We start from the raw sequence: 13,910 nt of genomic DNA, 5'->3' as shown, positions 1-13,910 counted from the left end.
TTGAATAGGTGTAGCAGTCTGAGATCTTGCCAGGCAGTCTCCTCAGTGAGAACAAGCACTAAATGCACCTGGTAGCTCGTAGGTCTCTATGTAATAATTCACTAACATGCTGAAGTAATTTCTGTTTTTTGCAGGAGCCTGTTTCACTCTCCTGTTCCTGCTCACTTTCCTTCTGTTAAACTGATCTGGGGGGCTTGGAGAAGCAAGGCAGAGCTTGAAAGATAGCCACGTCAATCCCCAATACTGATTGTCCCTCCACTTAAAAAACAACAACAAACACTTTATTTTTATTCAAACACACTTTGGCAATGCTCCAGCAACTATTTCTTAAAAGCAGAAAGCAAATAAAAATCTAACGATATGCCATGTTAAGATACACCTCCTTTCTCCCCTTTTACACACAAAAAGGGGCCAGGAAAAATAAGTCTGAATGCTTACCTTTGCTTCGTCATTGATGTCCCAAGTAAAGGAAATGGCGTTATAGGCTATCTCTTCAATGTTACTGATCGTGTTGAAGCTTTCCTTGTAGTCAGCTGTTGATAAGAGAAAACACACACACAATATAGTATGTCAATCTATTGATGCTACATACAGGCCTAGTATAGCGTCATTTATTTTCTTCCTTCTTGGAAGAACATTGATGTATTGGAGAGCAATAAAAAGCAACCAAGAGTTGTTGCCTGTGGGCATCTCTGCAATAAGTTTTATTTTTATTTTTAAAAAACAAAAATAAATAAATCAGGAAATGAAACATAAAGTTCTAAAAGGAAAGAGGTGGCACCTGCTATCCTTGCCGTGCCCTGTGGTTTTGTACGAGAAATGTCACCCCAGCATAACAAGGATATATACTCTTGATAATAATAAAAAAAACACCCTTTAATAATAAAGGAAGATTTGCGTGTGCGTCTGCCTTTAAGTGCCAAATGATTAATCCCTCCTTTTATTCACAGGAGGAAAGGGCTGGGAGTGCAACTCAACCTTGAACCAAAGGAACCTGGAATCTGGCCAATCACAGCTTAGCTGTAGGCAAGCAGGTATCTGCAATGCCATCTTTCATCTCCCTGCCCCAACTCTACCTGGAGCTTGAGTTGTGCCAGGGACTCAACTCATTCCGGGAACCTGTTTAACAACACCAGCAGCTCCAAAACACCTGAGTAATAAGCGACAGCAGATTTGCCCATGTGCAGAGTGCCTTTCCCTTCTACCTTGAGTCACCGCGACTCATCTACACATGCTCAGGACTAAGGGCGAAGGGACACTGGAGCACAGGGCATGAGCTACAAGCAGCCTCTACTAGGCCCAAACACTCTAGGAATTAAAAACTGAACTGTGCTTTCTCGGGAGGGTGATGGTAGAAACAGAGGAATATAATCAGACGGTTGGGTTGGGTTTCTCTTTCGGAGGTGGGGTGGGGGGATGATCAAAGTTCAGAAAATGGCTGTTCAGAAAGTCTGTGGCTCCCGCAGAAGACAGAAAACAAGCGTAACAGATTTCAGCAGCCCCAAAGGCAACTCAACACAGAAATAGCATCATCTGACACCAAAACGGGCCTAAAAGCAACCAATTTGTACCAGACACGGAAGATTATGCAACCTTACAACCCCCACTGCATGCTATTGACCAGGAGTGGCTAACTTGTGGGGGCCTCCATGTGTTCTTGGACTCCAACTCCCATCAGCCGTAATTCACATGGCCAGTGGTCAAGGAGGATGGGAGTTGTAGTCCAGGAACATCTTATTTATAAGTGCTGACCCACCCATTTGGGTAACCAACCAACAACACCAAACCAAACGCAAGTACCCCATTATATGTTCAGAGCTGTATAGCTGCCCCCTCACCCAAAATATTAAGATGGCTTAGAATATTTCTCATGCAACCAAAGAACTGTAATGAACAAGAACTGGAGCCATGTTGAACAGTGGCCAAAAGATAGCCTTGGGCATGTGCAGTAAAAAGAAAGAACGAACGTGAGCAGAGAACTGAAACCTGCCAAGCGCTGTCCTGGCACCTGCAGCTGGGATGATTTCTTACCTATGTCAATGCACCTTTGTTTGGCTGTGTGCTGCCGAGAGTGCCAGTACTTCCAGTGCCGGAGTTGATCCTCTCTGGTTTTGTCTTCGGCAAATACAACCATGATGACACTCTTCAAAAGAGGAGGAAAAAGAGGGACAGGAGGAGAGAGAGAGCAGAGCTTAATTGACATAAAGGCCAGAGGGTCTTTGGCAAAGACACTTCACAGGGAAGGAAGCAAAGTGTTTATTAAGCTGGTAGCTTAATCTAGGCAATTCTGCCAGCCTTTTTAAGCTGAAGTGCGAACACGGTTACTCAGATATACGTAGATGCCTCTGAATTCCTAGGGGTGCAGAACCAGTAGCCTTTCAGAAGTGGTGAAGGATTATAGGAACTGTAAGGTAAAGATAAAGGGACCCCTGACCATTAGGTCCAGTTGTGACTGACTCTGGGGTTGCGGCGCTCATCTCGCTTTATTGGCCGAGGGAGCCGGCGTACAGCTTCTGGGTCATGTGGCCAGCATGACTAAGCTGCTTCTGGTGAACCAGAGCAGCACACGGAAAAGCCATTTACCTTCCCGCCGGAGTGGTATCTATTTATCTACTTGCACTTTGACATGCTTTTGAGCTGCTAGGTTGGCAGGAGCAGGGACCGAGCAACGGGAGCTCACCCCATCACGGGGATTCGAACCGCGACCTTCTGATCGGCAAGCCCTAGGGCTCTGTGGTTTAACCCACAGCACCATCCGCATCCCATAGGAAGTGTAGCCCAACGTTAAAGACCACAGGTTCCCCATTCCTGCTCAACAACTTGCTATTTAGCTTCACAAAATCTGCCCACATGGGTTGGCTTCTGAAGAGAATTTCCCTGACCATTAACAGGGTGGGAGCAAGAGTCGGAAAAGTGCCAGCGCTACCCCTTAATCTGATGGCATTCAAAGTGACACCAAAAATAGGGAGATAAACTAGGTAACTGGTTGATTTATTTGGCCACCAAACAAATAATTAAAATGCACTGGCAATAAATGAGCCCTGGCGGGGAGGGGGGGAGCCTTTGGGGGTAAGCTGACTTGGTGACTCCATTCCTGTGTGGTAGCTCTTCTTTTTTTAAAAAGAAGAAGAAACAAAGCAAACTAGAGTCCCAATAACCCATAGGTGTGCATTCAATTAAATGGGTTGCATTCAGCTAAGTCATACACAATGTAAGCCCCTTGAAAGCAGTGGACTTTCATCGTGACTTTCGTCCAATTGCGGTTTCTCATTTTCCCCATCTTTGAGTTCCGTTTTCCATATTTCCACATCACTTTGCAATTTATTTACTTTTTTAAAAAAGGCTTCATGAAAATTCACCAGCATTTTCGTGCAGATTTCTCCTAACAGACACATCCGTATGCAATTTTATCCAATATACTTATTTTCCCAAAGAAATTTCCTCAAGTAGAATGCATTTTTTGGTACGTTATTTTCACTAACGTGCATTTTTAATGTATACTTCCCCTCAGTATATGTACACATTACTTGGCTGGAGAACTATATTGCAAAATCTAAAGAAGAGTAAATTTTGAAGGATCGTTAGTTCTCAAGTTGTTTTGGAAGCTGCAAATTACCATAGGCAGGTTTTTTTCTTTCAGTGTGAACTGAATATAATTTCTCCTCCATTCCTACTTTTAGCCCATTGATTTCAAGTCTACTCCAAATATCTGACTTAACTGATTACAACCCATTGTGCATATTCGCAATATCAAGTTTGGATTAGGTTACTGCAATACGCTCTTCAGCCTTGAAAATGACTGGAAACTACAGCTGATGCAGAACATTGTGCCTAGCTGACTGCCAGAATCACTGCACACCCTTTTGGGAACATCGCTGACTACTTCCGCTGGAATCCTAACATTTTTCACCACACTTACAGCAGAGGTGGTTTTAGGGCACACAACTGGTTCGGCTGCACTTGATGCCACACTGCAGGGGGTGCCACAACAATGCTGCAGAATGGAACGTGAAAGGCCTGGGGGTGAATTTTAGTGTCGAAATTTGAGAGCCCAAAGCCCGCCACTGCTGCCAGCTTCTCCTCCCACATAGTTCCTAGTGTGTCAACTCACTCGAACTTTACTGATGGGCTGATGGATTCCTTCACCACCACTCATCTCCTTCAGTGTAATGGGATAGAACTGGCCCTTGTTTAAATACGTCATTGTATTATCTCCGGGCTTCTGCCGAAGCGATTTAGAAGCTTCCAGTGTGTATTCGAAGTTGTTCCTGAAAAACCAGAAGGGGGAAGACTTAGGAGCCAATTATATCTGCAAAGAATCTGCACATAACACATAAACAAAAGTGTACACAAATGGTATTTTTTAGTGTCACGGCGTTCCAAGTCATGACATCTGTTTATTTAGGACTAGCAAATCATGATTCAAAGATATTGGGCAGGGGGAACAAAGGGTAAGTTAGAAAGCTTCTCTTTATAGACACTTTATGAGTTATGCTTTTACACCCTATAAATCTCTTCTGAGCAGGCGATTATCTGTCTATCAGTCAAATTCACACCATGCTCTAAGAGCTCAAGCTGGTGTACATGGGGCAATATCCTGTTATCATCACCAATCACAACACACCCATGCAGTAGGATAGGACAAGACGGTGACTTGCCCAAGCTCATCTCAGCGGCATATAAATAATAAAATGACGATGATGGAACAGGACATCCTTATTTTCATTGGGGAAATGGTGGCGGGTATGCTGGTTCTCCTGAGCTCGAGGTTCAAACAGCAGAAACCCAGGCTGCACGCACCATACAATTAAAGCACGTGGCTTCTCTCAAAGAATCCTGAGAGAAGTCATGTGCTTTAAATGTATGGCTGTGTACTCAGCCCAGCAGTCTGTACAACATGTCAGGGAATAACACTACAACCTAGGCAAGTCCAGGTGATCATCCGCACAGCTTGCCACCCACCAGGGAGCGTAAGCAAGAAGGCAGAGCATGGCGTGCCAAGTCAAGCCCTACTGTGCGCCAGAGAGGGAGGGAGAGAATTTCACAATAGTTGGATCTAAAGGATAGGAGATTACCCAGCAATGCTTTCAAACACGTAGTCTTCAGAATTCATGCCGGCCATCCGGAGGTTCAGTTCGGCAGGAAAGAAAACCTGGAAGTATTAATAATTGTTTCAGGCATAGGTGGCAGTTTTAAAAAATAATAACAACAGTGGTCCGGTCCTAAATTTATCATTAATAAAGTGTTTAACATGCCCCTTAACTTGGCATGTTTACTGCCATCCACTTAATATGTGCACCAGGGGTGGGGAAAAGAAAAAACTAGGCCAGCACAAGGCAGGGCACTATGGAAAAAGTTGATTTGCACACTTTCAAAGTGTGGCATTTCCAATATCTTTCAAGAGCCTGAAAGAAGAAAAAGCTTAGCTCCAGTTCTGACATTTGAACAAGGTATTCTGAGTTTTAGAGGGTTTTACGCTTAGGTCCACAGCTGTTTCTTTCTGTGATGCTGCATTTAGCACACTTTTTTTTTTTACACACACACACACACACACACACACACACACACACACAGATCGTGTACGTATTCCTGCCGTGCCGATATTATTACCACACATTCAAGCTGAAGGAGCTCTCTCTCTACCCTGTAAAATGAGCCATGTGCTTTTGCTAGTGATTTCGCATTCTATAGTGGTTGCTTTTGTTTTAAATTTAGTACATTACACCCACAGGCCTTTGAGAAAATCTTCTATTTCTAATCCACCGGATTGATATTTCAGGTTTACATAAGAATTAAAGAGAACATGATACCCATGCACAGATTAGGGAGCAGTGCAATAAATCAGAGGGGCAAGGGGAAGAAGGGATGCAATAGTTATTTATCAACAGGACTTGTAGGCATTCTGGACTTTTAAGAAAAAGGTCAAACTTTCTGTGATTTTGTGAGCCGCCTGTATTTATTTAGTTTTTATAAACTAAATCGAATTTGCATGATGCCTCATTCAGCATAAATTTGTTTCGCAGTTTTTACTACCTGACACGATTTACTCTGCTTTTGCTGAGTAAATCTGAGTAACTGAGAAGGCCACTGGGAAAAAATATATATTATTCATCAACTGCTCTGGCTTCGGAGGTTTGCCAGCCAAGGTCTACGAAACTGCTTTGCATCTATCTGCAAACTGGGTGGGGAACCTCTGGCCCAGGGGGCAAATGCAGCCGTCCAGGGATCTCTTATTTGGCTCCAAGGGCTTTCGCCCAGGTGACACCCACTACTCTGTCCTGCAACTTTTGAATGCTGTTGTCTGGCTGGAATGTGTCCTTGAAATGCCTCTCTCTTGCCTGGATGGAAGGTTGTGTGTGTGAGAGAAACAGAGAGAATGTGAGAGAACATGTGCCTTGCACATGAGTAGGCATGTAGTGAAAGCTCTGGCTTTTGCACAAACAGAATCTAGTTTACTGTATGAAGAAAGGATTCTTGTGCATTGCTCCACCCACTTCTGCTTCAGGCCCCGCCCACCACTGATACGCATCCCCCCAGAAAACCACCCATGATAGCATATGGCCCTGAGGCTGAAAAATGGATCTCCACCACTGCATTAAGGGTTCAAAAGCTGCTTTTCTTAAATACATGTATAGTGGTACCTTGGTTCTCAAACGGCTTAGTTGACGAACAAATTGGCTGCTGAACACCGCAAACCCAGAAGTGTTCTGGTTTGTGAATGTTTTGGGGAAGCCAAACGTCCGACGCTGCTTCTGCTTGAGTGCAGGAAGCTCCTGCAGCCTTGGTTTTCAAACAGTTTTGGGAGTCGAATGAACTCCCGGAATGGTTTAAGTTTGAGAACCAAGGTTCGAGAACCAAGGTATACGTAAAATTGCAGTGCAACCCTGTGCATGCCTATTTAGAAAGTTCCATGGAATTCAACAGGATCACAGCCTTAACAATTTACTTTCAAATGCTCCAGAAGCCACATTTCTGCAGCCCAACACTGCAGCCTGTAGCTTTTCTGCTCTCCCATGGCAAACACAGCAATGTGCCAAGCGCTGGACAGAGCATGCTCAGCAAAAGAGGCAGGTTGTTTCTGTACCTCTTGCACGCCTTCTTTGAAAGACTCTGAAAAGGTGGAATCCGGAGTACGGCGCTGGGAATTCTGAGGCTGGGCGCTGGAGCTAAACTGGTCAGCACTCAGGCTCCTGTCTAAAACCACCACCCGCTCAGGTGGCTCTGGGTGATAGACAGCTGGTGGGATGCCCACTGTAAAGCTGTGCGGCTGAGTTTCCGTCTTGATCGAATGGGTGGGCATGGATGCGATGGAGACCGTGACAGTCGTGTCCGGAGTAGTCAGGTGGCCCCTCTTGTCAACACCCATCTGGGAAGTGTGCGGAAGAACGATATTCAAAGGCATGTTTTTCAAGACTTGCACTCGGTTTTCCCCAGCAGAAATGAGCGACTGTTCCGCCATGTTCGGTATACAGTTCCTAAACAAAAGAGAAGTGGCAGATTAAGCACTTGGGAGTGGGAGGCGGGAAAAATTTCTAAAATGGCAGGCCCTGGAGCCCAAGCCTGCCTCACGTCAGCTTCCTTCTCTGGGAAGGATTTCCCCCTGTTTTACATTTATACAGGGCCGGCCGTCCCATGAGGCAAGGTGAGGTGAATCCACCAGGGCAACAGATTCCAATGTCAATTTTCCTTCCCTCCTTGTTCCTGGTGTAGCTTTCCCTTCACGGCTTCTTTCCTAGCAAGGAGCCAGGTGCCATTTTGGGGCCTACCTCAGGTGCCAAAATATCTTGGGCCAGCCCTGCATTAATACCCCATATATCTTCCATCATGGAACCAAGGCAGCATACATGAGGTTCCCAGGTACCCAATCCAAGCACTGGATTTGCTTAACTTCAGCAAGATGGTGGCCTCATGTGCCTTCAGATCACACATTGGGGTTTCCCAGTGTATTATTATTCTTATTTAACTTTCTATACTGCCCTTCATCTGAAGATCACAGGGCGGTTTACAATATAAAAACACAAAAAAACATACCATAATAACAAACAAAAACAGTAACGCACCCCCCCACCCCCCCGTTTGAAAGGCTATAGATTGTTTAATTAGCCAACGGTCTGGGAGAAGAGGAATATTTTTGCCTGGGATATGTAATGAAGGCGCCAGGCAACCCTCCCTGGGGAGAGCATTTCACAAATAGGGAGCTACTGAAGAAAATGCCTGTTCTCATGTTGCCACCCTCCAGACCTCTTGCAGAGGAGGCATATAAAGAAGAGCCTCAGATGATGGTTGTAGGATCCAGGTCAGTTCGTATGGTGAGATGCGGTCCTAGAGGTTTTGCGGTCCTAAGCCTAAGGCCTTATAAGTCAAAACCAGCACTTTGAATTGGGCCAGGAAACTAATTGGCAGCAGTGCAGTCAGGTCAGAACTGTCTTGCCTCATTGAGCAACCTGGCTGCTGAATTCTGTGCCAGGTCCAGTTTCCAGTATACCTGAAGGAGTGTTTCCACCCCCATCATTCTGCCCAGACACTGAGATCCAGCGCCTAGGGCCTTCTGGCGGTTCCCTCACTGCAAGAAGCAAAGCTACAGGGAACCAGCCAGAGGGCCTTTTCGGTAGTGGCACCCGCCCTGTGGCACGCCCTCCCACCAGATGTCAAAGAGAAAAACAACTACGGCACCTGACATTTAGAAGACATCTGAAGGCAGCCCTGTTCAGGGAAGTTTTTAATGTGTGACATTTTAATGTATTTTTAATCTTTGTTGGAAGCTGCCCAGAGTGGCTGGGGAAGCCCAGCCAGATGGGCGGGGTACAACCAATAAATTATTATTATTTTTATTCCCAAACCATCTTCAGAGGCAGCCCCACATATAACGCATAGCGGTAATCTAACCTAGAGGTTACCAGAGCACAGATGACAGAGGTAAGGCTATACCTGTCCACATAGGGGCACAGCTGTGCCACCAACTGAAGCTGATGGAAGGCCCTATATGCCACCAAGGCCACCTGAGCCTCAAGTGACAGCAAGGGGTCCAGAAGTACCCCCAAGCTGTATACCTGCTACTTCAGAGGGAATGTAACCCCATCAAAAGCAGGCAACCTTCCATCCATCCGGTCTAAGGAACCACCCACTAACAGTGCCTCAGCCTTATCTGGATTGAGTTTCAGTTTACTGGCTTTGATCCAGTCCATTACCAAGGCAAGACAACAGTCCAGCCACACCTGCAGATACAAAGAAGCAGAGGTGTGTGTCATTAGTATATTACTGACAACATACTCCAGAACTTCAGATGACCCCACTCAGCGGTTTCATATAGATATTAAGCGGCATAGGGGATAAAATCAAAGCCTGATGAACCCCATGTTGAAGGCTTAACATGGCCAAAGAGCACTCCCCAAGCATCACTCTCTGGAAATAAGTAGGGTTGGAACCACTGTGAAGCAGTGCCACCCACCCACAACTCAGATGGCCACTCCAGAAGGCTGTAGCCAGTGGTATCAAAAGCCACTGAGAGGTCAAGAAGAACTAACAAGCACACATTTCCACTGTCTCTCTTCCGACAGAGGTCATCATACAGGGCGACCAAAGCAGTTTCTGTGCCAAAACCGAGCCTAAACCCCAATGGAACTAGATCTAGAAAATCAGTTTTCTCCAAGAGCACCTGGATCTGATCTGCAGCCACCCACCCAAGAATCTTGCCCAATAAGGGGAGATTGGCAACTGGCCAATAATTACTTAGATTTTCCAAATCCAATGAGGGTTTTCTTGAGGAATGATTCTACTATTCCCTCCTTCAAGCTGGCAGGGACCACCTTCTCTTGCAGGGAGCCGTTAATCACCTCTCTGACACAGCCAGCTGTCCCATCCCTGAAAGTTTTTTTATGAGCCAAGAGGGACAAGGGTCCATAGAGCAAGTGGTTGCCCTGATTGATCCAAGCACCTTGTCCACAACCTTGAGCCTTACTAACTGAAGCTCATCCAACATAACAGGACTAGACAGTGCTCTGGGTAACCTCTCGAGATTCAACAGTGGAGTCCAAGTCCTGGTGGATGCAAGCAGTTTTATTCTCAAAATGCTTTGCAAACAAGTCACAACAAACTACTGTTAGTTCTGCCACCTCCTTTAGGCCAGACTATACATGGTCCCGCACTACCCGGAAAAGCTCTGCTGGACAGCACCATGTGGACGCAATGGAGCAGCAAAGTCTGCCTTCTTTGCTGCCTTCACTGCCACTAGGTAGACTTAATGATGAGCCCTCACCAGTGTTCAGTTGCCTTTGAGTTTTTCTCCACTGAGCTTTCTTGTTCTGGTTATACTCTGGTGAGAGAATGGCTGCATACACACCAATGCATTTGTAGCACAAAAACCGTACCTTTCTCAATCCAGAATCTTTAATGCTCTTCTTCAACATGCTGCTTTCAATCTCGATTTAGTCTAGATCCTGCCATCCACGAAGCCATGTGTAATTACTTGACACACCCTCCCCGTTGATTATGTTATTCGAGCCTTTTCCTCCAGGCACATGTCCCGGGTGAACGAAGGAAGTGGTGATTGCCATCTTGGTATGACCCACAACATCACTGGACATGCATGGATACAACCCCCACCCCAATTATCAGGACCACCTGCATCTGTTTTCAAATGGACACACTGCAGGGTAACTCAGAATAAATCTGCAATGAAATTTTATTTCCAGTTTCTCAGGATGGGCAAAAAACAACAACAATGCAACAAAACTAGATTGTGTGTGGACTATGTAGAAAAAGCAAGTACTCAGTCTCCATTGATTTCAGAATAAAATGCATGCAGCCAAAGACTATTCACACAAATAGCTTTAAAATTAACATGGAGTGCATTTTACGCATCAACATAATGATGCAATAATTCTGATACATCCAGTACTGTACTGGAGAAATCATTACCTGTAAAGGTGTCGGGTTTTCCCCTCATCCTTCAGCAACTCTGTTTCTAGCACAGACCTGCCTGCTCCCTGCTGTTACCTCACTACAATTTGAATGACGTGAGCCAACCCATTTTGGGTGAGTGGATGTGGACCAGACAGAGTAAAGGGAAATGAACAGGCTGTCCTTTTAAGTTGTCTTACAGTGCCTTGACTCCATTCACAAGCTGCCTTAAAAGCAATCATGCTGTTGATGTGCAGCCATGGCTTTCCAAGCCTAGGCTGAAGACATCCCCATCAATAGGTACATTCCACATAGGAACAGGCAGAACAACGTCTTTCCAAAATACGTGCTTCCATCATGGGAGTATTATTAATAAGTTTGTGGCAACTCTGAAGCTATCAAGAAAAAGAGGCAGTTGAAACTAATCATGCACCTCCAACTTTTCAAGTTACGTTGCATCTTCCACAGCAGCTCTATGATCTTTTTACCTTGACTGACAGGGTTCCTGGCCCCAAAGAGAACTCCTAGGACTCTAGGCATTCTAGTGCTTCTCCTCTTGTGAATGGTCAGGCCTGCCAACATGGACCTACTCATCTCTATTGACTTTGCTCTGCCTGCCACCAGGCAAGGACAAAAGTAGATACCGTTGGCCAAACTTCATTCATGTGATACCTGAGGAGCAGGGATGAGGAACCTCTGGCCTTTGAGATGCTGTTGCCTCCAACTATCTTTCTTTCTTTCTTTCTTTTTTTATTAAAAAAAAAGCATTTCAAGGTTAAATACTGAACCTTTTGCCATGTTCTTGGTCAGAATGATCTACATCTGGTTTCACTGCTGACGTTCTCCTTTCCCGGGGAACCTTCAAGTACAAAAAACAAGACACAAAATAATGAACTGAAACCTAGTAGGAGAACATTATATAAGCAAGTTCTCTTTGAATTCAAAGCATTAGCACAAAACAACAATAGGAAAGACAAGAGATATGTTACCTACTGCTGATATTATTTAAAGGCACAGGCTTTTTGATTCTGGCTTTGCAACTGTCTGCAGAGAATAACTTGATTCGTCATCTCCTCTACCTTGTGTCCCAAGCCTAGCAGAAAATATGAGTTGGAAGTCGCAGAACTGCTTCCCAAACAGGTTTTGGATCATCGTGGCAAAGCATTACGTAAACTTCCAAAATTCTAACTTTTTCCTCTATGCCTCTAATCCAAAGCCTGGGTTGTGTTTGATTAAGTCAGGCTCAAAGTAGTCCCATTGAAAGCAATTATCCACTGACTGGAATGGGTCTAGTCCAAGAGAAACATTTCTGGGTACAACCCTTCCCTTTTAAAGCATAAGCTCTCACCCCCTTTTTTTGGATGGGGGAGTCAATTTTTTAATTAAATTTTAAAATCTTTACATATGAATTCCAGATTCCAAATATTTTATGCATTTCTCTTTAAGCTTTAACTTCCCATCTTTCCCTCCATGCTATTCTTAAGCCCATCCCATTTACATACTGTATTCTAATAAACATTTCACCTAAGACCTTCTTCTGTTTAATATATTATCAATTTTCTACCACTGCTCGTATTTCAAATCCTGCTCGCAGGTCTCATTCCTGTATCTGTAAATTGCTAAATGCTTCAGAATAATGCAAACATAACACATTTTCCCCCCCTCTTAAGAAACACTGGCTTAAAGGCTGGTTGAAACAAATAAAGCATGAAGTATATAAGCAGAAACCATAATTTCAACAGTTGCCAGTTTCTACTTTGAAGACTAGATTCACAAACTAATTTTCACATGAGGTGGAATTAGCTCCACATCCTCCAGCTCTGAAATATGCTGTATCAGCAACACCCTTGCATTTAAACATTTTGCCTGGCAAATGCGCACCACGTAAATGACAGTGTAGCTGATGAAAACTTCTTAAATGCTATACTAAATGGCTTCCGGCACAAGCTTAGCAAATCTGAGTGAGACAGAGATTAAAATGCTGCATATGTTTAGGGTGGTGGGCAGTGGAAGAGAACAGAACCAAAAGTGTAAGTTCCCTTGCAAGTCAACCACGAAGTCAGCCTGGCTTGGTTGGTTAGAGCTAATAACTAATAAATAACACCAAGGTTGCAGGTTCGATCCCTGTATGGGACAGCTGCATAACCCTGCACTGCAGGGAGTTGGACTTGATCAACTTTCAGATTTGAAAATAAGGGATCAGCAGCCTCAAAAATAAGAGATCAGCAGCCTCATCTGTCCCAGGGACAGTCTACAGGATATCTAACAATCCAGGATAGCAGCGGGAAGCAGCTGGAAACGGTGCTGGAATAAGGGAATTTCCCACAAAAAAGGGGAAAGTTGACAGCTATGGACTTGATGATCTTCACAATCCCTTCCAACTATACAATTCTAGGATTCTAAGTAAGGGCTGCAATTTTCAGAATGTGGATCTTTCATTGCTAATTTACACATTTCAGAAATTCTCATGTTACGCATCCAAGCTAAACCCTTATTTGCATTTATTTATTTCTTGCATTTATATTCTGCCTTTTTTCTCTCTCCAAAGGTGCTCAAGGCAGTGTACCTGGTCCTCCGCTGTCTTATGTATTCCCCAAAGGACCCTGTGAGGAAGATTAGGCTAAGAGGCAGTGACTGCACCATGGGCACCCAAGTGAGGTTCATTCATGGCCAAGTGGAGCTTTGAACACTTGAATCACTACATCACATTGGCCCACACATTAGGGGTAGACATGCACATTAAAAGGCGGGGGTGGAGGTGGGAATCACATTTCCAAAACCTGTCTTTGGCTTGCAATGCTAATTAGGGTCAGGGTGGCATTTACAAGAAAGATTGGGACGCGGGTGGCGCTGTGGGTAAAAGCCTCAGCGCCTAGGGCTTGCCGATCGAAAGGTCGGCGGTTCGAATCCCCGCGGCGGGGTGCGCTCCCGTTGCTCGGTCCCAGCGCCTGCCAACCTAGCAGTTCGAAAGCACCCCCGGGTGCAAGTAGATAGATAGGGACTGCTTACTG

General features: G+C 44.9%; 1 protein-coding gene across 5 annotated transcripts in view; it reads right to left on the bottom strand.

The window, feature by feature from the left end:
• The window catches only part of GRHL1 (grainyhead like transcription factor 1), a 61,769-nt gene that overhangs the window by 30,705 nt on the left and 17,154 nt on the right, over window positions 1-13,910 (bottom strand). For all 5 annotated transcript variants that reach the window (XM_053380965.1, XM_053380967.1, XM_053380963.1 and 2 more), the window contains exons 3-8: window positions 11,688-11,758; window positions 7,085-7,475; window positions 5,076-5,152; window positions 4,112-4,268; window positions 2,032-2,143; window positions 439-533 (exon numbers count right to left, since the gene is read on the bottom strand). In XM_053380965.1, the coding sequence (XP_053236940.1) occupies window positions 439-533; window positions 2,032-2,143; window positions 4,112-4,268; window positions 5,076-5,152; window positions 7,085-7,475; window positions 11,688-11,758 (903 nt within the window). The remainder of the gene's footprint in view (window positions 1-438; window positions 534-2,031; window positions 2,144-4,111; window positions 4,269-5,075; window positions 5,153-7,084; window positions 7,476-11,687; window positions 11,759-13,910) is intronic.

Source organism: Podarcis raffonei, chromosome 3 (assembly GCF_027172205.1).
Source record: "Podarcis raffonei isolate rPodRaf1 chromosome 3, rPodRaf1.pri, whole genome shotgun sequence".
NCBI lineage: Eukaryota > Metazoa > Chordata > Lepidosauria > Squamata > Lacertidae > Podarcis > Podarcis raffonei.
This window is presented reverse-complemented; position numbering and strand designations above follow the sequence as displayed.